Below are 26491 nucleotides of genomic sequence, written 5' to 3'. Positions count from 1 at the left end.
GCTAGCCATCTGTTTTCAAGCACAGTTCAGCACGGGAGAGCTTGCTTTTACAGCTCTATGTAAACTGAAGCCAGGTGACTTGAAGTATCGCCTTTGCAATATAAGCCTGCCAGTGCATGGAAAAGTTCTCCTCTGGGTCTGCCTGCCACATGAAGAGGGGCAAGTGGTGATGTGAGATAGGAGCTTCCTGGTCAAAAACAGCCCACCTATGAAATACTATGGCTTTCAAGAAGTTTATCTCGCACCTGCTTTTATGTCCTTTGGCATCAAAGCAAAACCTTCTTCCTGTTGCACTTTTTCTCTCTTTCCCTCCACACAATATACACACTTCTATGCACATGTATTTTTGCGGGATTGCCTCTCCCTAAGGGTATCTGCCCTTCCTACTAGGTTAGATGGGGTGGGTGTGCTTCATGTCCCCTCCCTTAAATGTTGCCGCCTGATGGGACTTCAGAGGCACGTCTTCTCAGTGGCTGCCCCAGCCCTTTGGAACAGCCGCCCACCAGAGATCTGAGGGACCCCTACCCTTTTAGCCTTCCAGAGGGCTGTGAAGACCTGGCTCTTTCCCCAAGCATTGGGCTAGGATGGGGGTTGAGCTGAGAGGCTGTTTGGTCTGGCGCCTGGGGAGGAGGGTATCTTTGTTTTTAACTGTGCTTTATGGATCACTGTGAACTGCTAGAGTCATTGTATGAGATAGGTGGCCATACAAGTCCTGCAAATAAATTAGAAAATAAATAAACTGGAAAAAATGCTGTAGATTGTGAAAAAGAAACAATAGGCGATGTAAGATCAGTATATTCAAATGTTAAATACAAATATCAAAACTGCTCATCCTATATTTAAGTTGACAGTACAGTACAAATTGCCAAGGAGTTCATGTCATGTAACTCACCCAGAAGTTTTTAAAATCTTGCCACTCAGCCATAAAATCGTTTGTCATCGCCTTCTTATGATTGTTTGGGTTGGAGGTGGTTGGCTTCTCAATCTAGCCTATAGGCCTGGGATTTCCTTGGGTCTTCCAGATCCAGCAGATCCAACTAAATAAAAGTCCTGTACGGATTAGGACAATATGTAGCAGGACCATTTCTACCAGAAGGCTCTATTTCGTTTCTTTGCCTGCTCAGCCCTAGGTAGAACCAAAACTTTTGTTTACTTGAACACTCAGATCATCTTCCCTTAGGTGTAAAGATTTATGGAAATGTGTTGCTTTTATAAAACTGATTCCAAAATATGACATGGATTTCTCTGGATTTTCTCTGTGAGTTTGCTAGAGAAAGGCAAATGAAGAGGAGGCTATAGTACGAACAGTATATGCTGCCCTCATGCGGAAGAGTTGTGAAATTAAAAAAAGGATTTCTTTTGGTTATGCAGGGAAAAGCTATACGTATAGTAACTCATGCTTTTTATGAAAGGTGTGATCTGATTTTTTTTCCATTTAAACCAGAGGCTGGCAAACTAAATGACCTGTCAGCATCCTATTTGTGGCCTGAAGGCTCCATGAATGGACAGGGTTAAAATTTTTGGACTCTTTTTCCCCTTGAAAGCAGATTTTACATTTGGGGAGATTTTCAAGAGAAAAGTGGGTGACTTAAAGTTTCCACTCCTTAAAAATGCTGAATCTATCCCACTAAAATTACAGAAAGTTTGCTCCTTTAACTGAAGAAACATAGAAAATGAGGGGGGGGGGGGACCCTGCTTTCTCTGCAAACTTTGGGCTGAAAGTTTCAGCCTCAACTGTTCTGATGATGTCATGACCTGACTGGCTGTGCCCCTTGTGGGTCCCAGCAGGGGACAAACCAAAGTGATACTTCTAGGCCAAAAAGTGATAACTTTAGAAGTTCTGGGTTGAACAAGATGTGCTTAAGCATTTTTTTAAAAGTCTGGGAAGGCTGCCCGTTTAAACAGTGTGTAGTAAAGGTGAAATTATTTGCAAAATTAAAAAGCATGGCTACACAAAATCTTCTCAGCTGCCCTTCCTTGAGATTTCACAGCTATCTCGTGCTTGCAAAGCAGACATCAAAACAGAAAAAGCCAGGCCGCACACCTAATAGTCAGTAAGGCATTGCCACTGTTCTAGCACAGTTCTGAAACAAGCACCCTTATTATTATCAGTCAAAAAGCATTGTGCAGATGTTTTTCTATTAAGAAAAGATAGAAGAAACAGTGAGAAAATAAAGGATTAGAGACTGAAAATAATGTCCTTTGGTCTCCAGTTAAAATTACAAGAATGAATCTGGACAATCAAACCTGGCTGGAAGCACCCTTATTCTTGGGCTGAGGTAGAAGTGGACTCTATGTATGAAGCAGGACATGTTTAAGATGTATTACAGCATCTGTTATTTGGTTATTTATTGTGGCATTTCTTTACTGCTGACTCTACATGGGCTCCATACCATAAAACCATGTCTATAACAAAAGACCCTCCTATTAAAAACAGTGTGATACAATCGCTGCACAGAATTTGCAACATCTAGTTCTTACCTAATATATGTCCTTAGATAGTCTTTTCTCTCTGTCTAAACTGTTTAAAAATTGCTTAATAGTCTGTTGAACTGAAATTGATTTAGTCTTTAATATGCCATTGATTTTTGTACGCCATCTTGTGCTTGTTGAAAAGGAGTCCAAGGGTTTTTAAAGTATGAAATGCAAATTTTCAGGTATGTGTTTCACCAAGGAAACAAAAACAGTAGTTCTGGGATTCTTATTGTTATCTAGGCACTTTAACAAATCCCGGACCTCCCAAAAAACGCCACAAAGGATGGTCACCAGAATCTCCCTCCTCTAACGAAGCCTGGAATTTGCAGCCCAACTCACAAATCCCAACTAGAAATAAAAATGGTAAGCAAAGATTATTTTTTTAGGGTTAGGGTTCTAGTACAGTACATAGCACTGGATGCCTGTTGGAAAGTTAGCAGGCCAAAATGTTCTGTATAACTTCTTTACAAACCCTTTCTTATATAGTCTCCCAATGTAAATGAATAAAGATATGTGTACCCATGATTTTGAGCTGAAGTTCACTGAATTCACTCTGCAATCCTTAGCTATTCAGCTGTAAAGATGCATTATGTATCTGTTACTTCTTAAAGCTGAACAAATGTCAGACTTTATTAAATGATACCTCTGGTAGTTATCAGACTGTCCCAGGCAGTATCATATGTGATTTTTAACAAGTTATTAAGAAATTCTTATTATTAATTACTTAGTGAAATAATGTAATCATCGTTAAAATACCTCAACTTTGTCTACTTCTTGTTGCTGTTCCTCATCTTCTGATGGGATAGGCGGGTGAAGATGAAAGTGTGCTACGTTAGGAGGGCCACAGAGTTGGGACTGGAGGCTGGACGGAGGCAATATGGAATTGGTGGATGGAGTTGTAAGAACAGGAGGAATGTAGTAATGGCAGGAGGGAAGGAGGGAAAGAATAGAGAGATTGCTAGGGTGAAAGCTACTGATACTTACAAAGGCCTTGATTCTGTGTCCTCAAAATGTGTGGGAAAGATACCTTCCCAAATGACTCTAGTGCAGGAATTCTGGGAAAGTTGATAGACTCTCTTTCCTGTCCCTGCTGTTTGGTTTTGGTTTTTGCCTGTTCCTTTAAGTCAGAGTTTAAACAACTTAAAACAATTAATTTAAACATTCTAAACTGATTTGTAGATGGAGGAGGAGGACTCTCCTGTGTACCTCATGCTACTTTGGTAGGACCAGCATCTTCTCCAATAGTGGCTTCTGGAGAGCCAGTTTCAGTTCCTGAAAATTTGCTTAAAATATATAAAGCGAAGCCAGTCATATTGAAAGGTAAACGATTTATATGTAAAGAAGAACAGCTTTAATTCAAGTATAACTGTTCTTTTTAAACCTTGTAACATAGTTATGCCTCTTTATATTGTGCACTTGGGATCCACTATGTTATGTTTTGCTTCAACAGGGCATGGGAACTTCCCTTACCTTTGTGGGAACCTTAATGATGTCATAGTGAGCCCTCTTTTGTATACATGTTATAAGAATGCACAGTCTCTGTCTAGGTCTTATGAGCAATACGGAGCCTCCACTGTCCAGCCAATTTCAGAGGAAATGCAGCTCTTATTAACGGTGTATTATCTTGTTCAGCTTGGTGAGTTTCTTCAATCAATATTATATTTCAGATGTTGTTATGAACTGTCAGTTCTGCAAATTGTTCTTGAAAAAGTGATTTCATAAACTGATGTAGAAAACTTTTTTTATTCATTTGAATTGGGCGTGCATGTAGTGCAGTGTTTCTCAACCTTGGCAGCTTGAAGATATGTGGACTTCAACTCCCAGAATTCCTCAGCCAGCCATGCTGGCTGGGGAATTCTGGGAGTTGGTCCACACATCTTCAAGTTGCCAGGGTTGAGAAACACTGATGTAGTGGGTAGCCCCAATAAAAGAGACAGCCATCCGGTGCATGTACACTGATTGGAGCGCTTATCATTTCCATTGATTTCCTGTCTTCTGCATATATAATAGTTTGGTTTAAAACTGTTGTGAAAGAATTGGAACCTAACAGAAAGGGTGCACTTTATGGGCTGCAATCCCATATTGCATAAATTTACTGGAACTTCCTTCCTTCTGAGAAGAAAAAATTCTGGAAAAATGTAAGAAAAAATAACCCTAGTGTCAGCTATTTCATCAGCTTGAAGGACCATTTGCATAGTTTATATGTTAATAGCCTACTTGTGCACAAATAATATGTGTTTTGTTTATCGTGCATTATATAATAAATGCCATTTCATGGTAAGGATAAAATAACTTTTTTATGACAATAGTATCTAATGTGAGACTTGAAATAGCTGCTCCTATAATTTCTGGAGATAAACAGGAAGCATTCTCTTTAAAGGCAAATGTCCAAATTAAAAATACAGTAATCTATTTATATTGCACAGATATTTTCTTTTTGTAATACTAGCTTCTTGCAAGAGCAGTATCTTCTTTTTCATTTTACAATATTTGTGTGCCTCATTAATTCATCTATGTTGGATGTAATTTTAAGAAAGTCAGTATTATGACCATATATAAAAAGCAAAGCAATTTGATGTTTAGAATGGGTTTAATGTAACCGTGGTACCAGAGCAGAAGTGAGTAGCTTGGATAGCAGATTAAACTCTCCTGTTCATTCTCTTTTTTGCCTTTCTGATGTTTCCCTAGCTTCAGACCAGGTACCTTTGATTGAGGATTTGGAACAGATCTTCATGCGTTCATGGCGAGAGACACATCTGTCTGAAATCCGTCAATATCAACAGGCCATTCCACGAGCTTTTCCTCAAGTTCCTGGCCCCATTGCCCCGGTCACATCAGCTCAGCTCCCCTGGCTAGCAGGGCTGGCAGCCAGCTCATGCAATGACAGTGTCCACATCATTGAGTGCAACTATTCATTAGCTGAGGGGCTTTCAGAAATGTTCAAGATGCTCCTTGAGGGAAAGCTGGCAAAGACCAACTATGTGGTGATCATATGTGCTTGTAGAAACAGAACCATAGACTCTTGCATTGTGGTAACAGGTGAGTGGTGCAGGAAAAGTATGACACATGCTAGCATTTTTGTTGTTGTGACTCTTGCAGCATTTTGTCCCTTCTGAGACCAGTAAAATGTTTTACTTGTCATATTTCCTACTTAGCAATGAATAAGGCACATATGTAAACATTATTCCTCCTCCTATCATCCCTTCTTTCTTTTATTATACATACAACCTCAGATCTCCTCTCCGTACAGAGAACTTCATCTACTTTCTCATGAAGCTATATAAAGCAGGCTGCTTCAAGTGCGCTCTACTTTCTTGCCTTGAATTTCAATGTTTGTTCTTTATCTAGATAAAAATAGGTATGACCTTTGAACAATAGTTGCGGAGGAATTCCATCCACATTACCTTGGTTATGGATACACAGGCTGATCTACACACAATATAAATCTTATTTTAGATAAGAGTAATCCTATGAGAATATCTTGTTTATCTCTTACAGTTGCATTATGTTCTCCTATAGCAGATCTTCAGGCTCTTGCTACTTTCCAAAATGATGTTGTGCAGCATTGTGATTCAAGCTCTGTCTCTTTTGGGTGCATATGCAATGTCACAATGTACGCAGAAAATGGGCAGGGCTTATATTATTATATGCTTGCATTAGAGTTCCCCCATGCCCACCTCCCCCCACAGACATTGCTGTTTTCCCATAAAAAGATCATGGAAGTATTTCAGCTTGGCAGACGACCTCTGAAAGAAATATCAGTTTGCTCTGTGATTCATATTAGAAGAGGCTCAGGATATAGATTTCCAACATTTACAGGCAAAATACATCAACTACATTCCACTGACTTTTTATTAAAAGAACTATATTAAGGCCCTTACTGATTTTTCTTTTCTGAATAATTTGTCATGTTGTGATGTCCCATTAAAGATGCATGCTAATAAATGTGACATATTTTATGGTTTTGTCATAAAATGAATTATTGACTGCATATTCACTTTGCAAGTTTAGCATGGCCGAAAGGTCATGCTACACACATACCTGAACATTTGAGTTCTTCTAAACCAGAAATTTATCATGTCATCCTCTTGCTGCATTCATAATATTTTATGAGATGCCAGACAATATCATTTCCCATTTATAATTCTTCCTTGTTTTTCTTCTACTTCTTGTACTTCCTCTACTTCTTCTGTCTTTTTTTCTTTCTTGGGAAAAATCTCTTAAAGAAGGAAAGATGCACCTTTTCATCCAGGCTTTTGGATCATAAAATGATTTGCTGCTTGTTGATTTGAATGTGCTTGGGTTTAATAACATTATTTGTAGTATTCTGTAGTTTTTCTTTAATGTGATTTTTCTGAAGAATGGTGTAAACACAATAAATGTGTAAATAAATCATTATTGCAAGATGTATACTGATATTCCTCCATCTAGCTGTATGTAGTTGGATAACTCATAGGGCAAAAGCAGTTATTTAGTCTTAACAATGAATGGTCTTTTACAACACAAGACTAAATAAGTGGCATTTCTTATTCTTTAGATTCACTTTAAGACAACCTTTTCTAAAGAAATTAAATCCTTGGCTCATTTTTAGGAGCATTAAAATTGGTTCAAGAGCAGAGCAAACTGCGCAACATTATGAAGTAAAACATTTTTGTTAAATGCAATGTTCCAAAATTAAACTGCAGATCTAAAGATTCTTTTTGATATTCTGCTTTCAATACTCTTGGGCCATAACGCACACGCAGATTCTGCTGATCCAGAGGTGAGTGGAAAAAGAGCTGAATCATTATTTATAATGTATTCTGCCTTTCCTTCTTGGAACTTAAATATTTCTGGTTTCTAGGCAGTCTCTATCCAGATACCAACCAGATCCAGATCTACTTAACATCAGCAAAGTTGGTTTTTCACATTCCATTAGGTTTTTATTCCCCAAACTGGTACCCCTCAAATGCTTTGGACTACAATTTTGATTGTTATATATTGAGAATATTGAGGTTGTTATCAAATCTGGAGGGTTTCAGACTGGAGAAGGATATTTTATCTCATGCTCTTAGATCTGGGGGAAAAAAAACCTTGCTCTTTGATTTAGTTATATTTCATAGGAGTGGACTTGCATTTAAGAGCCTCTTCTTCCCTTTTTCTATATTTTAGGGAAATACCAAGCAAGAATACTCTCTGAAAGCATGCTCACTCCAGCGGAATATCAGAAAGAAGTTAGTTATGAGCTAGTTACTGGGAAAACAGAAGTTCTTGGAGCATTCTTCAGTTCTCTCTGCCCAGGTATGCCATGGGGACCCTTACAGAGTATTCTGCAGTGTTTTTTTTTTCATGGTAAAAGGCAGATATGACGAGGGAAGAACAAAAGTAGGGCTGGGGCACTAATTGGCTGGCATTTGCTCCCCATTAGCTGGCTGCAGGGGACTCTGGCCAAGCCAAAGTACAGCAGTGGAACATCAGCCCTGTGGCACAAAAACGTTGCCAAGAATTGCAAGTGTAAGGCTAGTGGTGGGACATGCCCCCTGTGAGGATTCCACTTTAGCTGTTTGCTTATGATCCCTGGGTGAACTTTTTTCTTCTGTTCACATGAATCTTTCACTTGCTTTCAACAACATTATTTGCCAACTGGTGTCAGGACAGGTAATAGTAAAATCTGAAAGGTCTTTCATATTTAGTTGCTGTTGATACAGTGAATTAAAGGCCAAGTTGCCTGTTAGATTAAATCTCTATCTTATATGGATGTGTCTTCTTTTAAAATTCCATGGTGTCTCCCTCCCTCCCTCCCTAGAATTTTATTCCCTTCATGATGTGCTTCAGTTGGAACCAATTTGAAAGCATAACATTAAAATTAACATAAAAAGACTTGGTTCAGGCAACATTCTGAGATACAGAGCAGGTAGGTTTTATCATTGTATCTGAATTTCACATATTATCACACAGAAGCATCTTTCTGTAATTGTAATCTGTAGCAACTTTCCTCCTCAAGAGTTAGAATGTTCTTGAATATCCCACAGCTTTAGTGCAACTTTACCATTCCTAAAGTGATATTATGGTTCCGTACCTTAATGCAAAAGATTAAGATAATTTTTATTTTGCTAGATGGTGACATCGATGTTTTGTTGGATAAATTTTATCAAGAAAATAGAGCCCACATATCATCATCTCTCTCTGTTTCTACAAATAAACCAGCAGCCCTGGATGTAACTGGAGCAGCTGTTTGTACAAGTATGTGTTGTGTATATGTAACCTATAAGGATAACTTTTTAATATATTGGTGTCCTTCCTACACTTTTTTCCAAGGAGCTTGACACTGAATGTTCATCTCACAATTTAGGAGTCTTAATAAATAATGAATTATGTCAATGCCCATTTTTCTCACCATCTTTTTGCTTTTTTTCCACTAGGTTACAACCTTGAACGACATCAGATCCGCCCTTTTCAGCTCACTGTGGCCCAGAAATTGCTCTCTCATGTTTGCTCCATTGCAGATTCCAGCACCCAAAACCTTGACTTGGGGTCCTTTGAGAAAGTAGATTTCCTGATATGTGTGCCTCCTTCGGAAGTGACATATCAGCAAACCCTCTTCCACCTCTGGCATTCAGGTGCTGATTGGTGTCAATAGGCAGAAAAGAACAGTAATGCCAATTCATTTCAGCTAGCTGACATGCAGTATCTTTCTTTAGGTGTTTTATTAGAGCTTGGCTTGGAGAAGGAACATCTTACAAAAGAGAGGGTGGAACAATATGTTGTAAAACTTGACACCGATGCCCAGTTAAAGTTTAAAGCTTTTTTGCAAAACTCTTTGCAGAATCCACACACGCTGTTTGTACTCATCCATGACCATGCTCACCGGGACCTTGCAAGGTAAGAATGGTTTCAGTGAATGATGGTGCTGTTATTGAGCAATATAGAACTACTATGCTGCGCAAGCATCTTAAATATATCGGTAAATATTCTTCCTCACTGTTTGTGTTAGCTCATCTAGAAGCAGACAGTTCACCTATTTTGGTATATAATATTAAAAAAATAAGGGCCTAGCCTAGCCTTGATACCTACATGATGCCTTGAAAATTGGAGGCAGCAGGGTTAAGTATCAGTTGCTAGAGGACAAGTGTAGAATAGAGCTGTCATCTCATGTACAATTTGTAGCTTTCTGGATGTGGTTGATAATCCACTATATGGCATCGAAGATTGGATTGGACTGATCCGGCACTGCCTGTCCTTAGATTTATTTTTTTGTTAGTGATACTGTCAAATCCATTCAATTGTTTGAATCCGATATCATGAGTAAAGTACTTTTAAGCGTGTAAGTAACAGATGGACATGCATCTATTTTACTCTATGTTTATACAGTATTATATATTTATATTTACTCTGTGTTTATATATATAATGTCAACCCTTGACTGCACATTCTCTCTTTTACAGCGCAGTTCATAGCCTGTATCCTCAGTCAGATCCAGCTGTGGGACTTGTGGATAGACTGCTGAATTGTAGAGAGGTGAAGGAAGCTCCCAATATTGTAACACTTCATGTGACTTCCTTTCCTTATGCATTGCAGACACAATACACCCGCATTAGCCCTTATAATGAAATTCACTGGCCTTCATTATACAACAATGTAAGAAGATACTTTTAGGATCAACATGAGCTTTTTTTTTTTTTTTTTTAACATTTACTATGGCTGTAATGATTGCATTGTGACTGTTAAAGCTGTTTAGCAAAATAGACTTTCCTCTTGGTTGATCCAGCCTTAGATACTTCTATCATATTTTCTTTACTTCTTTGCATCAAGGGTGTGCCTTTGCATAGGGCTATGCAAAGCATTCAAAGTAACGGTGCTTAAAGTGTGTTGATGTGAGCCAACACTAAGTATTGAGGCAAAAGGCTCTGTTAACGGCTTCAGGAATTTTTCCAGGTTGTCACTGCACACATGTCCAGGCACAGCTGCTTCAGTTAGCCAGCAGTCACAATGAAAGTGTTGTCTGTGTGTGCAAATCCACATGCAAACCGTTTGGGAAAGCTCTTGAACTTACCACACTGAGCCTTCCAGAGCCGTGGCTGCTTTCACACTTCGAGGAAGGATGCATTACTTCCTACCAAATAAATAAATAGTGAAGGTGGGAGATTTTGAGAGGGATCTATGAATACTAGGGCTGTGCAAATCCTTCCAAAGAGATACTTTGCACCATGTGGGAAAAATGCAAAGCACAGTCGCTGTAGAGGCACACGTATGCAGAGACCACTCAAAGCAATTTTGAAGCCGCTGGGTGAGCCTTGAAAAAGAGGTAGGGGCTTCAAAGAGCGGCTCTATACGTGCTCCTGCGCATTTCGAAGCACCTCTTTCAGGAGACTGCAGAGCCCTAATGAGCTCTGTCTGTTGGCAGGGAGAGCAGAGTGTCCCTGTCTGAACTGAGAGGGAACTTGTGTTTGAACATGCACAGATGCATTTGTGTTACTGTGATCATTTGCTTCTAAAACTCTTGAATAATTGAAACTGTTGAATAATTGCTAAGTAGTGATCACAGATGATTCTTTCAATACTGTAATCCATCTCGTTTATTCTAGGGTATGGAGTTATACCATGAAAGCAAGAAGTACTATGGACTGCATGAATTCATTGAATCCACACTTTCTGGACACAGCCTTCCATTGCTTCGTTATGACAGCTCTTTTGAAGCAATGGTCATGGCTTTGGGAAAAAGGTAGAGTGAACGCTGTTTAATAACATTTAACATTAAACAGAGTTTGGAAATACAGTGTTCCTTAAAAATGAAGATTGGGTGTTTGTTGTTATTGGGCTTTTTTTTTTTTAAGAAGAACATTCTTCATAACTCATATATTTCCATGTACCTGGAACTCCCTCAAGTACCTAAAAACCATTATTTTCTCTCTGGATCATGATGATAGCTGCAGAAAGATTCCATCCTCCATTGATGTCAGACATTTCTTTCATCTTCACAAGAGATGACAGAATTCGGCAACATCCATAGATGGTGGGAGGAAATAATTTGACTTTTGAGGAAGGGGTGGTGTCTGAGGATTTTTCTTTCTGCTTTTAAAGAAACTTATGTAAAGAAAGAGTCCCACAATGTGGCTAAAAACATAGGTGAATTCTGAATTATATGGGGGTTTTGATACAATGTATTGTAAACACAGAGTGCCATTTCAAAGAAAATTCCCAATCCTGTTCTTCCTGGCCGTTCTGAACAACTTTGAGCATGTTTGTGTTGATAATTCTCTCTCTCTCACACACACACATAAACATATAAATCAGTCATTATTTCACATGTTTTACTGTATTTTTTGTTGAACTTAACAGAGCCAATTTGGTGTGGTGTTAAAGGCATGAGGAGACTTGATCTCTAGTTCTTTCTTAGGCATGGTAGCCAGCTGGGTGACTTTGGTCTAGTCACCCTCTTCCCTAGACTGGGAACTGAAAAATATCCCAGGGGAGGTTAGGGTTAGTGTGGTTTGCCAGTTCAGTTTTTCAGAACTGGCAAACCACTTCTGAAAAAGTTGCCAAGAAAACTACATGGATCTGTCCACGTGGTCACCAAGAATTAAGACTGACTCAGAGGGCCATAACCGCAACATTGTTGGACTTGGGGATATTTCATTGTTGTACTCCTCTAAATACATAGCAATATGTAAATATTTCAAATAAATAATGAATACATAAAACCTGTTTCTTCACTGAAACTTCTGCTGTGTACTCATTGGGGATGTTTAGGGATTCAATATGATCTAAAGGATCCTCATAAGCTCATCCTGCTTTTTGTTTCATTTCAGGTTTCCTCGGCTGCACAGTGCAGTGATAAGAACATTTGTTCTTGTCCAGCACTACTCTGCAGCCATGATGGCAGTATGTGGCTTATCCCAGATGAAAAATTGCACAACTGTTGAAACTCTAGAGATCACTCAGAACCTCATCAATTCTTCCCGGCAGTGTCCCAGTGGACATGGGCTGATGGTAGTCTTAAGGATCCCTTGCATGCCATTGGCAGCTGTGGCTTATGAACGCCTCAACCATGTGAGGGAAAGGCTTGCTTTGGAAGGCCATTTTGAAATCATCTTGGGGAATCCCAACTCTGGAATCAACATAGGGAAGCACTTTGTGGAACAACTCAAGGTACCTTGTGATCAAATTTCAGTTGTAGCCTGGGAAGCTGACATTTGGTTATTGCAGTTTGCAGGAACAAAAATATTTAGGATTAGATTTGGCTGAGACATTGCATTCATTACAGTAGTTGCATTCATTAAATGGGAGAGGGCAACTTTTTGGGGACCAGTAGAGCACTTTCTTTTAAAAAAATGACTGGATGGTTTTGTAATGACAGCTCTACAAGACAGGAGGCAGGACTTTCACTCTCCCTTTTCATTATTTTTCAGTTCTCCCCCTCCAATTTCTGGGTGTATTAAAGATATTTGAGACCTATGCCTTTAGTTTGCCAGACAAAATGGATGGCATTTGTCAATGCTTTGGTGTTTTGCTACTGATGTCAATAATGCAAAATCTCCTTTTTACTTGAAAGAAGTTTCCATTCATTTTAATTAAAATGCCAAAGCTTTCGCCAATAAAATTGTTTGATCAGTGCAAATTTTAATCATTTGAGTTAAAATTAAAAAATAAAAGGCTCGTCTTCTTTAAAGCCCTTCAACAGAACCTTGGATCCATCTTTTCAGCCCTGCTTTTAATAATTTGTTAGCACTTTAAATGGTTTATGAGTTTTATGAGGATTTTAATCCATTTTATTTTACAATATTCAAATTAATTAACTTTTAAGGTAAACTATTCTGAACCATTTAAGAAGCATAGAAATAATGATGAAGGTAATAACAATAACACAACACTAAAATATATTTTTTCTTTTTTAGGATGTTTTGGTTTGGTTAGATGTAAAGTTTAATGGGGGCTTTTAAAAATAAATTGAAAGTTTTATCATCAGACTTTCCATACTTTAAAAAAGAAAGGATAATCGAGTTGAGATTTTGAAAGCATGCAAATTGATTCAAATATAGTATCCAGTTATCAATTAAACAGCAGATTATTAAACAAAGCTGATTTTAATTAATAATTAATTGTTCTAGAATTACAAATTGTACCTAGCATTTTTCTAGAATGAGACACACAGAATTTTCTGTTATTTGTATTCCCTCCCACCATTTTATTTACAACAGCCTTGTGAGTTAGGTTGCATTTCTGCTAACTCTCTGGCCAAGCTTCCCCTGAGCTCTTAGTTTGGCTGCAGGTAGGTTTGAAACTGGATGATGTAGTGGTGAAGATGCTGGGCTAGAAACCAGGAGCTGGTGAGTTCTAGACCTCCCTTAGGCATGAAAGCCCAGCCCACCTCACAGGGTTTTTGTTGTGGGGGTAAGAGAAGGCAGGAGTATTAGGTATGTTTGCTGCCTTGACTTACAGATATATAAAAAAGACAGTGTAAAATAACAACAATAGAAATAATAATAATAATAATAATAATAATAATAATAATAATATCGTCGTCATCATCCTCGGGAAGGGCTTGATAGGTGGATAAAAATGCCAAATCCAGTCTAAACATCTGGCTGACTTTGCGGCCAGCCATAATAATAATAATAACAACAGCAACAATATTTAAGTCCACATGCCAGATGCGTAAAATATGCCACCACTTTACTGTCTGCTCTTTACTGTATTATAAATGAAGGCAGAAGCTGAATGACAGGAGCATGACCAGAAAACTCTACACGCCCTCAGCTGAGCTGAGATCTGGAAGAGAGACTTGTTCTTCATCCCAGTCCCACACTTGCTTTTTTCCCCTTGATTGGCTGGGTATGTTCTAACTGGTTTGTTTCAAATATGACTGACAGAACTGGCAGAAAATTGAAGATGCTGATTGGAGGCCCCAGACGTATTTGGAACTGGAGGGTCTGCCTTGCATTTTGATTTTCAGTGGAATGGATCCTCAAGGGGAATCCCTCCCAAGGTAATGAGAACAAAACAAAACAAAACACATGAAATAAAGCCTAATAATAGCTTGTGTCTACAATCTTTTCTTGTTTTCTCAATAGTAATATGAAAATTACTACATCTTGCAGCCCTTTTTCAACAACACATGCTTGTATTCAAAGTGCTAGATGTGAACTTCAGAGTTTCACTAAACCATTTCAGTGTTTTATATTTAATTCTTGGGAAGTCAAGGCCCCAAACCTTACTTGCTTTGTTCGTTGTGTTCAGCATATTCAGTGGCACAAGAATGTAGCCCACTGTACCAATAGGAGAAGAAGGATTGAAGCATAGTGCCTCTGTTCGGTCAAAGTAACTCAGCAGAATATCATACTTGATGGCATCAAAAATCACCAGGTGCCCTCTGCAGGATCATTGGAAGGAAGGATATTCCTCAACCCTTGGCAATCATTAAATAGCTAGAAAATAGGGATCTGAACCGGGTTGGTGCTTTGGATCTGACGTAGGTGTGCTTGCTGTATGCGCTCTCTAACAGGTACAGTGAGTAGGCTCATGCTGGATCTGAATCACCTTTCCTGTTTTGGGCCAAATATTTGCATATCCCTATTAGGAAAAAAACATTGGGAACAGTACCTTTCTTTCTGGAACCTGATATTATCTAGAAACAAATATGAGAATTCCCTATTATTATCTACCAGCAAAAGAGTTGCACTATACACTTGGGTCAGGAATACCTGTCTGTTTTGTAACTTTCACATTTCAGAGCTGAATTTTGGCACAGATTAAGCCTCAGTTGTATATCATATATCCAGGAAAGGCAACGTATAAGTCTAGAAGCAGTGTTTCTCAACCTTGGCGACTTTAAGATGTGTGGACTTCACCTCCCAGAATTCCCCAGCCAGCAAGTTGAGAAACTGCACTAGAGATAAAGCTGAGGTGTAATATGTTTATGTGCAAAAGCTCTCCTAGATCCCAGAAAATAACCTCTGCCAAACCACTGTTCCAGGACTGACTTGTGAGAAGTCTGAATCTATCAAAATAACTGAAGAGTGGATCCGAGACCACATGTAGTATCAGATTGGGGGAGGGGGTTACTACTGTCCTGGTTTGTCCTGTAATGATTTCGGTAGAACTCAGCAACTAGGTGGTTTTCAGAGAGAATGCAAAGAGGCCACATTACACCTGTGCTAAAAGCATTGCACTGGCTATCAATTAATTTCTGAGCAAAACACAAATCAAATCAAATCTTTATTACGGTCAATGACTAGCACAAGGAGGATAGGGTATAGTCAATTTAAAAAGCATAGAAAATACATCAGAAAAATAATAATAAAATAAAAAAAATTGACTGCTTAAGCTCTTGAAATAGCACTCTTCCTGTTATTTACTTTTTACTGTTTGCTAAACAAGCTTGATCCTTTTTGACAACCTACATGCAGAAGTGTTGAGCATTGATCATTCTAGCTGGAATACTCTGAAGAAAAAGTAAAAACAAAAAAAAGTAAGGAAGAGGAAGGAGTATTAGGTATGTTTGCCTTGAGTTACTTATAAAAATAATAAAGGCAGATTAAAAAAATCTAAAAAAAAAATTGTGACAGGCCCCATATTTGGACTGAAGCTCTGTTGTACTTCCCTCTACTAGGATTGAATTGGGGGGTGGGACATTATACCCTTTATTATTTCACATCAAAACAGTGTAAGCTTAATATACATATCCAAGCAGTTACGTTTTCCCTTTACTCACATTAAACTGATTGTATTAATGACTCTACCATAATCTGCCATCAACACAAAATCTCACCTGATTAACCTCTTGATGTACAGAGAGAGTAAGTGCTAGAAACAAGAGTGTGATCCACGTATATTCACCTATCCCGTCTATTAGACATTACATTCAGGTTTTTCCATCCATTTCCTATTTTACCGCATCTTCTCCAGTGATTTAGCTTGAAATTCTTTTAACCACATGGATAATCATCCTTGAGAAGTACTCTGTTTCTTTTTTCCTTGTTCTATTACAAATTGTAGAGAAGAAACATCTACAGATATGAGTCTTGAATAGTCCAAGAAGTGGGCTTGAAGAATCCAACAAGGTGGGAGAGCACCAGGGCAGGAGATCTGGGCATGCAAGTCAGTGTGAGTTGCTGCAGGCACTTAACTGGTGCCCTGAACAGATAGAGCAGGAAGCCTAAATTCCCATCAACTCTATTTCATGAACAGAAAAGGAAGAAATCTAACTTCCACTGTCTAAAAAATGATGAGCAGTAAGCACACAATCCTGACTCAGTGTTTGAAACCATTTATGCAGTTCTTAGCACTGATTGTAAACTGAGGGCCACATATAATACTGTTCTATACACACTGTTTGTTTTACTAGTTTGCAGTGTATGTTAATCACAATTATTGCAACACCCACAAAGTAATTGAAATGCAGTTAGTTGAAATGCAATTCTCCATTAATGTATATTGTAGATGAAAAATAGAAGGGGTAATAAATGGTATTTTACTATACCATTATAGTATAGTAGGTAAATGGTATATGGCATTTACCAGTTGTAAATGGTGGTAAATGGCATTCCTTCAGTTAATATTACTGGAATGTTTAATTTGTTCATTCTTTTTCTATCTGCCTCTCCAAGATCCTTGAGATACTGTGACCTACGGTTGATAAACTCTTCTTGCCTGGTAAGAACAGCCTTGGAGCAAGAGCTTGGCTTGGCAGCCTATTTTGTCAATTCTGAAAGTACAGTAGAAAAAGTAGGAGCCACAAATGATGTCCTGGAGAGTGACCCAGAAAAGCTGACCAGTACTGATAATGAAGATGAAGAAATAGTAACAGAAGGTAAAGGAACATCCTTTGGACCACAGCATTAAACCAGCCTTTCCTGCCCACAGTCTTCTGATGTATTGAATACAGTCCCATAGTGAGAATTGGGGTCTGCCCAAGCGATTCTGCTGCCTTGGGCGAAGAACAAGATGGCAACCTCACAACTGATAACAGAGTGCATTGTGACTGAAAACAGGAGGCTAATTGAGAAGGTGCAGGATCAGCCATAGGAGGCGTAGCTATTCTTTTTGCCAAGTGAGGTAGCCTGTAAGTTTGACCAAATAAGTAAATCTGCTAACTGAGGTTACTGTCACAATGTGTTAATAATAAACATGATCCTGAGTTCATTCTTCTGGAGATTATTAGGTTGGGAAAGATGGACTCAAAAGTTGGTAATCCTGGTTCCTGTGAGTAGGATCGAGAGCTGTCAAGAGCAGAGGTTCCTTCAAATCAATGTAGTGTTAATATATTTCAGTCATTTTTTAAAAAACATTTTTATATTGTAATATACTTTTGGGACTCTGTGAGGAAGAATGGAACCTAAATACTGTAAATACAAAAATGTTTATAACACCTGTCCTCCCCCAGCTTTTCCCTTTGTGGCATTCCAAATGCATATTCCTGTGCTTTTTTTGCTTTTCTTGGGGAGGAAGTAGTTGTCAAGAAGCATTAAAATCTGTGATGGGCACTGTTCCAAATTAAAGTGAGGGAATTGTTCTGCTTCAAATTAGAACATCATCTGTCGTGGGATGGATGGGGGTGCTGCAGTAGATAACTCAAAGGGAAAGACAAGCAGGTCCTCTTTGGGGAAGGAATTGATAAGGGGACACAGGGTTGAGGTTCTTTTTCAGAATCATGCATTATCATGTCAATTTCAGAGTTAAAAATATACATAAGGAAATAAGGTGGCCCATGGCTTACACCAATTGACCAGAAACTATAAAAATATAATACCTATCCTTTTCTTATGTAAGTTGGTGGGACTCACACTCCTGAGGGGAGCACTGATCTCAAAGTTAGCTTCCATTTCTTCACCCCCTTTGCATTTTAAGTTAGATCAGATCGTGTCCAGGAAAATGTTAAATAAGAATTTCCCTTCAAATTTGGAGCAGGCTCAGCTTCAGAAAAAAGAAGCCCTGTGAAAAGGGAGAGATCTGGCTCTCGTGATTCTGCCGATTCCTCTGTCTCTTCGAAAGCATCAAGTAAGACTTCCCAGTTCAACATCTTTCAGTGTTTTCTTTGAATGTTGGAATTTTATTTTATTTTTTGAAACCATTTATATCCCTCCTATCCTCTAGAGCACTGTTCCTCAGCCTCAGCAACTTTATAATGCATGGACTTCAGTTCCCAGAATTTCCCAGCCATTTCCTGGCTAGGGAGTTCTGGGAGTTGAAGTCCATGTATCTTAAAGTTACTTAAAAGTGTTGCAATATTATTCATTGCCATAATAAATATATCCATCTTTTCTGGAATGGAGATAAACATCACAGAGAGAAATAAGTAATGTATGTTGCCATTTGGGAGGTGCAGTGGAAATATACATTTGGTCAGAAGTTCTTGGATTAGGAAGTCAAAATGCTTGCCCAGCTTCCCAACCCATGTACTCGTGGGAAAATAAACATTTGTATCACATTTCACAAGTGATGGCACACAGATTAATCATCCTAAAACACAAATACTCTTTCTTATAAGAAAGACCTGGAGGCAGCCCTTAATTGTTGTCCATCAAGAGCTTCCTGTTAGGAGTTTAAAATAAACCATGTCTCTTTTTTATGTTCCTTGCCTCTTAGTTGTGTAAGACATAACTGATTCATTCACATTAGGGTTTTTTTCAGGACTGATTTGTAATTACAATTTTAGGGTGGCAATTTGTGGGTTGTGGAACAAGAGTTGCATGTTGAATTTGTGCTGAGGCAACTGCCTTTTTCTGCTCACATGAAACAAGTGTTATTCATCACTCCACAAACACTCAATCAAGAGTGTTTCTGGCCATGTGATAAGCTGGAGTTTAGATATATTTCAAGCAAACTGATACATCTAAATTCATGGTCACCTTTCACCAAGACATCGTGATTCCACTGCGTTTAATGTGGTCATTTCAAAGTCTCAGTCTTGCATGTCTACTTCTGCTTAATTTATTGTAGTCCAGGAATGATCTATAGTGACATTCTTATGTATGTGGGGGAGGGAGCGATATGACAGTCTGGAACTGCCACCAATCCTTGGACCTTTCACTGCTAAAATGTAGATTTTATTCACAGGCACAGCGTTATGCAGTGAAGCATCTGCCCCGTTAGCAACTGCAGGGGAGGTAGGGAAAAAATCACCCCATCAGATGCTAAGCAGCAGTAATGAAGAGAGTGTGAACAGCACTGAAAAGCCAAGGCCGAAAGTGGACATCTCTTCATCACCACCCTCTCCTTTCTCATCTTCCTTGGCCTCTTCCGCCCCTGCCCATACGTCCTTGCCTCTGCCGGGCTCTCGGTGTTGCATGAGCAAAGCCTCCCAGCAGCCTCCCATCGTTTACCTTCCCAAACTAATGTATGACATTGTGACCTCTGCAGACAGCTCAGGTCTTCCCAAGTCCTCCTCCCTCTTGCCTTATCATTCAGTAACGTGGGCGAGTTCTTTTCGCCCTCTCATGAATAAAATGATGACCTGCACAGAGCAGTCCCTCTATTATCGCCAGTGGACAGTTCCCAAGCCAGTTCACATGGACTACAACAACAGGAATGAAGGGAGGATGGATGCTTTTCACCCAAGGAGGCTGCTGCTGAACGGGCCACCCCAGGTATGTAACGAGTCCACAGTAATTGTTCCTAAGTAGCTGGGTTTGTCGTTTTCTTTTTACCCTCTCATTAAAAAACAAAAAGCAAGAATTGTCTTACAGGATAAAACTAGCAGGATCGCCATCGTTATTGTCATCATCCAATTTATTATGGGCATCATCAAGGAGAATGGCCTTGACAGAGAGAGGGGAGATCTGTTACTAAAGCAGTAAGGGAGGAAACACTGCTTAAGTCCTCACAAGGAAGAAGATATGCATAGACGTCTCAGACAGACCCTGCTGTAATTCACATAAGAAAGGGAGGACTTGCGAGATTCTGTTATTGTAGCAAATATGAATAAAAGTGGTTTTAGTCTTAATGTGGAGTTGATTTCCACATTGGGGCTGACTTTCCTCCCGTAGAACAGTCTTCTATTTTACATGCTAGCTACACTAGTGCCTGGGAACTTCCATCACTCTCCTTTCCCCACTTTGATGCTTCCATCAGTCTGCTTTCCCCAATGAGATGGGTTGGGACTAGCCACCGTTTGTGTTTGGCCATGCTGGCTTGGAATAATGGGAGTGGTAATTCCAGTACATCTGACAGACAGCATGTTAGAGGAGACTGATCTTCAGGGACAGACAACAGCATCCCTAACCTTTCAGACGGGGTCTCCAGCATTATCTGCTGATGCTGAAGAATGAACCAGGGAAATCAATAACCATGTCTAGCATTGGCAATTATCCTTTCACTTATTGGGTGGATGTAATATTTAGAGGTCTATCTGAACAGGAGAATTCCATTCACAGTCTGAACACTATGAATTAGTCTAATCCTTTTCTCACTCCAACAATGCCATTTCATATAGTAATCGTCATTTGGGATACCCTAGTTATACAGGGGTTATTTTAAATAAGCATACACTTCTCTAGATTGGCAGGCTAACCCTATCTTTTGACATATAAATTATAACCCCAATTCATATTATGACTCATATAATTTAATGTATGATTTCCATGTTAAAAGCATTTTCAAATAAAACAGATCACTGTACACTATATTCTGTTAGAATTTTTATTTTTTCCATTTCTATTTTCTTATATTTCTTTTGCTCTTTTGTTTATACATTTTTAAATGTTGTTACCCTTCTATTTTTATTTTTATTATTTATTATTTTATGTTATTTATTATTTTATATTATGTATTTATATTATTTTATTTATTTATTTAATATTTAATATTCTTTATTGATGTGTTTATATTATTTTATTTATTTAATATTATTTTATTTTATTTTTTATTATTATTATTTATTATCATTCTGTTACTTCTCTAAACTGTACCTGATTACTTTCCCTGTAATATTAAAACAAAGGCTTATTGGTCTTAAATGACACTTTTCTCTCTAATTATCCTGAAATATTTTCTTCAGGCTCTCTGCTCTCAAAGAGAATAGCCCTGTTGTTGTTGTTTAATTTAATAGGCACAGCTACATAATCAAGTTGAAGCTTCCTTCAAATGGATTTGATGGGCACATGAACACGCTGTACCCTGGTATTCCCTGAGATCTCTCCCATCAAAGCCCTAATCAGGTTCCGTTAGCTTTGGAGAGCAAACTAGATCAGCTAGGCATTATGACCTGCTTGGATAGTTATGTAATGCATGTTACTTATTTATTTATTAAGTTTATATCCCACCTTTTTATTTTTGCCTGTACGACAAACAAGGTGGCTTACAGCAATTAAAAATGTGAATGATAAAATACAAGGATAAAAGCAATACCATTAAAATGAGGGCAAAATTAAAATCAGTATAAAATCAGAACAATTTAAAAACAGATAAAAGCTTGGTGGAACAGATGGATTTTTGCAATTTCCCTAAAAATTGGGAAAGTAAGGGCCAAATGCACTTCCTTAAGGAGTGCATTTCTCACCTGGGGGGCCACACAGGAGAAAGCCCTTTCTTGCATACTGGAAAGGTGAGGGGAGATTTTCAAAATGCCTCTCCTGCTGATCTAAAGTAACTGGGTAAGCCCATGGAGGAGAGGCAGTCCTTCAAATAGTCTAAAGCCATTTAGGGCTTTAAAGGTCAACACTAGAACTTTAAATTGTGCCTGGTGGGCAACTGGCCATCGATCCCTGTACTTTGCACTGGGTCAGCAGCCAAGCCACTTTATTTTGCACCAGTTGCAATTTCGGTGCACTTTTCAAGAGGAGACCCATGTAGCCCTTGCAGGAGTAAGGATGAGATGAAACTAGGGTGTAAATAACTTCTAAGTCTGATCAGCTCAGGAAGGCTTGCAGGTGGCACACTAGCTGTACTTGTGCAAATGTGTTCCTTGGCACAGCTGTCCCCTCACCACAGCTGCCTCTAGTCAAAGCTGGTGGTCAGCAGTACTCCTAAACTACGAACCAGCTCTTTCTGGGGCAGTTCAGTGCCATCAAAACCAGGTTTCAACTCAGTTTCACAGTCCAGCATTCTTATCAATAACACTTCTGTTTGGTCTGAACTTAATTGCAGCTTTCAGTCCCTTACCAAAGTTATGTTATGGATTGCTTCCTTGCAGTTAGAAGATAGAGAGCAACATGCTTGGTGTCATTAACATATTGATGGCATCCCACTCTAACACTCCTAATGCCCTTCCCCCCTGGGTGGGAAACACCAGCATAGGGGACAAGAGAGAGACCCCATAAAACAGTGACCTAGATATCGAACAGAAGTCCCTCAGCACTGTCTTCCACAGCATATTGAGAAGAAGGATGGGAACTCCTGCAAAAAAGGGCCCCAAAGGATTCCAGGAATGTTGATAATCTATTTAATCTATTGTGTATTTAAATGTAAAAATACTGAAAAAGCCCCATCAGCCACACCATATGCAACAAACAAGCACTCCTTTGCATAGCTCCAACATCAACCCAAAGGTTCTCAAGATGGCCTTAAACAATACTCCAATCTCTGCAGTCCTTTTGAAATAATCTTTTTCCCTCAGGCACTGGACTTGTAAAGAATTGGTCCTTTTTTTCCTCAAATGGTCTGTTTCATGGCCCCAGTGGACCAATCCAGGATTATAATTTACTGTAACTAAATTAATGTGCAGTTAATTAAAAGTAATATATTGTTCTTCCTCTTTGTCCCCCTGTCCCTATCCATTGCCTTCTTCTCGGTTTCTATGTGACTGTTTGAATCTTGGAATAATAGTAATAATAGTAATCATCATCATCACCACCATCATACAGTCTAGCCAGTATCTTCAACCCAATATGGCCTTACATATTCCCAGGATAATATTCTGAGCGCAGTAATATGCCAGCTGTGAGAAACAAAAATTGAAAATCAGCAGGGAAGCAGTGCCCCTTCACGTGTTGCCAAACTACAACTCCCAACGCTATCAGGCTGTGAGTTATAGTAGGGAAGCATCTGTAGAATCAGAGGTTTCAGGTTAACTTCAAATTAAGTGGAATTCATCATTTATATTGGAGGTATCTAAATATAAATCAAATATTGTTTATGTTTCTGGTTTATGTGTTTCCAGATAGGAAAGACAGGTGCTTATCTACAGTTTCTTAGCATTTTATCTCGAATGTTGATTCGGCTGACAGAAGTGGATGTTTATGATGAAGAGGAGATCAATATTGGTATGTCTCCCATACCTATTCTTTGGGGAACAATATTTAATTCCCTTGTTATTTGACATTTATTCTGGTATTCTTAAGCGTTGTGTTCATTTTTTCAGTATTTCAGTAATAGAGCTCTTTTATAACCCCTTCTTTTTATTTATTTTTTTTAAAGACTTCTTTCATATTTACTATGTTTTGTTTTTACTGTCCTTAATAACTATTGGATTTCCTTCACCTTCTTTGCTGATTAAGTGGTAGAGTTGGAAATACCTCAGTAAAAATATTACTTTTGGAAATATAGTTTTGAAACATTAATCTGAACCTGAACTTTTTCATGTTGTTTGGAAACCGAGAATTCAGACATGCTTTTCAACTAATTAAAAGATTCTCCAGTACTTGGGAAATTTTCCGTCATACCTGTACACTATTTGGGAAATTCCTACCTGGATGTATCCTAATTTCTACTACTCTTCTTTGGATACTGTAGAAATGACACATACAGGTATTCCTCATTAAGCGACTGCCTTGCTTAGCAACCATTCGCAGTTATGACAGTGATGAAAAAGTAACTTTGCAACCAGTCCTTGCATTTATGACCTTTGCAGGTCTGCAAAACAAATGAAAGCTGAAGTAAGGTCATAAGCACAGTCACAGTTTCACTTAGTGACTGTTCCACTTAACAACCAAATTGCCAGTCCCAATTGTGGTCACTAAATGAGGACTACCTGTATACTAAAACTTCAGGGTATAATTTAAATTATACTATCATGGCAGTCAGAGAGAAGAAAAACATAATCTGGAAGGATTGAAGCAAGCTTTTTTAGAAGGGGTCATCAATGGCTGGAGGGCCAGCTGTGATCTAGGTGATATCTGTGGGATGTCTTGGGCTTTCTCACACAAAGCATCCACTGTTCCCTAAACATAATGTTAAGGGTCTTCCTTCATTATTCATTTATAGATTTATACTTTTGTTTATCCATAGGAAAATGGAATGGAATGGCATTCAAGATGAAATGCATGTCTGAGGAAAAACATTTAGTAGAGTACCCCAAGTGAGTAGGCTCTTTTCTGTATATATAGGAGCCTGCTCATTGTATTCCCCAAATGGGGTAACACAGTGCACACCACTGAGCCTTAATTATCAGGAAGATTCCTATGGAAATACTGTAGGTGTTGCTTTAGTTATCTGGATTTGGCTACACTGGACTTTGAAAGTATAGAAAGAAAGTGGTAGACAGAGAAGCCAAGTAATATGAGAATGTCAGGCCCAGTCCAAGAACAACGGTGAAACAGTCCAGTTGAGTATGATTCCTTTATTTGCTTACAGCTTATAGACAGAATCTTGCCAAACTAAATCTATACTACAGCAACTAGTGGATATACCCTGGGAGATTCTAGGGAGTGGCTATCCTGAACCTCTTTTGCTTCCCACACTCCCCTTGAGGACTGTGTTGACTCTTATCTCTTTTCCTTTTCTGGAATGCACCCATCCCTCCTGATAGCCTCGATCTCCCACATCACTCTCCTCCTCGTAGATACATTCTATCACAGAGAGTTAAAATCTCTTGTAGCTAATACTTAGCAATCTGGAAGATGTGTTTGAGCCAGCTGAAATTTCCAGACTGCCTTCATAGGTTCACACCAACTTTTCCCAACATGTGCCCTTGAGATTGCCACTCTCAGAAATTTCAACCAGCTAAAAAACAGAACGTATGTTATCTGCTTAAGAGACATTATTCCATTTGAAAGTTACCAGGATATACACAACAGTAGTAAGGACAATTCTTTTTATAAAGATAAGGAAACTCGAACTTTATCAGCTTGGTAGAATGTACACCTGGCTACAATCTCCAACTGAGAATTTAGAAGGAACCAAGACTTAGGAGCTGTCTGGAGCTGTGGCCCTTCGGTATTTGAGAATAGTCTGGAGTGGTGGCCCTTCTCCCATCCAAACATAAGAGAGGCCACCATTCCCTTGTTTTTAGCACCATTATAATCAACTCCATTTTATCTGGATTAAGGTTGAGTTTGATCATCTTTCTGAAACTCATACTTACTTTTAAGCTACCATTCAAAAGTAAGAAGGACCTACTGATTTAGAGTCAAACCAAAAGTGGTTTGCCGTAGCTCTGGAGTACTTGTTTGCTTACTATCTTATATCATTATGATAAAATCCCCCAAAACTGAGGGATGTCTCACACATATAAATATTTACCACCAGGAGGGAACAAGAGAGCTATAACCCCTTAGACTCCGAAGGCCCACTGAAAAAGCCAGGCGTTAGCAGCTTTGCAGAAGGCTGGAAGAATCAAAGCCTATCTGATATCAGGGGAAGTGCTGTTCCAGGGGAGGGGGACAGTGAGGGAGAAAGCCTGGCTGCAAGAGCCCTGCAAATAACATTCCCTGAAGATTAAGGGTCTGGAAAGGTCTTTCAGATATTAGTGGGCAGACAGAAATTTCTAATAATTAACAAAGCCTTATGTTAACCCCAGTTTGCACTCTGTGTACATAACCCAACTTCTAAGCCATGCCTCTCCCATGATGAAGATTTCCTTTTTGCAGTTTTCCCAAAAGCTCCAGTTTTTCCTAATAAAAGCTCTTCACTTGCAGCAGCATCTAAAAAAAAAAAATCTTAAATCTTAAAATGCTTTTTCTTTTCTAGAGGGCAATTCTTCTGAAGTGAGATCCAATAAGGTCATTTTTCAGAGCACTTTCCCATACCTTCCAACTTTCTCCATGGCTTTGGAAGTCCTCAACTTTATTTCAGCTGATCTTTGAGTTAATTTACTGTTCTAATACTATGGTAAAGTGTACTTCTGAAGGGCTCAGAATCCATTACTTCTCCCTTTTCAAATATA

At 38.8% G+C, this 26491-nt stretch overlaps 1 protein-coding gene across 9 annotated transcripts in view; it reads left to right on the top strand.

Annotated features, from left to right (window-relative positions):
• GREB1 (growth regulating estrogen receptor binding 1) overlaps positions 1-26491 on the top strand; it is a 102020-nt gene that overhangs the window by 53126 nt on the left and 22403 nt on the right. For 7 of the 9 annotated variants that reach the window (XR_015795263.1, XM_007422916.4, XM_025163185.2 and 4 more), the window contains 16 exons: positions 2716-2838; positions 3655-3795; positions 3926-4111; positions 5164-5514; positions 7627-7755; positions 8572-8697; positions 8877-9074; positions 9156-9336; positions 9900-10092; positions 11040-11176; positions 12264-12603; positions 14325-14440; positions 17061-17263; positions 18361-18450; positions 19510-20039; positions 23549-23651. Coding sequence is in view for 8 of the 9 variants with exons in the window: in XM_007422916.4 (XP_007422978.2) it covers positions 2716-2838; positions 3655-3795; positions 3926-4111; positions 5164-5514; positions 7627-7755; positions 8572-8697; positions 8877-9074; positions 9156-9336; positions 9900-10092; positions 11040-11176; positions 12264-12603; positions 14325-14440; positions 17061-17263; positions 18361-18450; positions 19510-20039; positions 23549-23651 (3147 nt within the window). In the remaining variant the exon portion in view is untranslated. The remainder of the gene's footprint in view (positions 1-2715; positions 2839-3654; positions 3796-3925; positions 4112-5163; positions 5515-7626; positions 7756-8571; positions 8698-8876; positions 9075-9155; positions 9337-9899; positions 10093-11039; positions 11177-12263; positions 12604-14324; positions 14441-17060; positions 17264-18360; positions 18451-19509; positions 20040-23548; positions 23652-26491) is intronic. The other 2 variants (XM_025163186.2, XM_025163188.2) reach the window with 2 other exon arrangements.

This window comes from Python bivittatus, unplaced genomic scaffold, assembly GCF_059951505.1.
Source record: "Python bivittatus isolate LINGU-HERP-01145 unplaced genomic scaffold, Pbiv_v1 ctg000020_np1212, whole genome shotgun sequence".
NCBI classification, from domain to species: domain Eukaryota; kingdom Metazoa; phylum Chordata; class Lepidosauria; order Squamata; family Pythonidae; genus Python; species Python bivittatus.
This window is presented reverse-complemented; position numbering and strand designations above follow the sequence as displayed.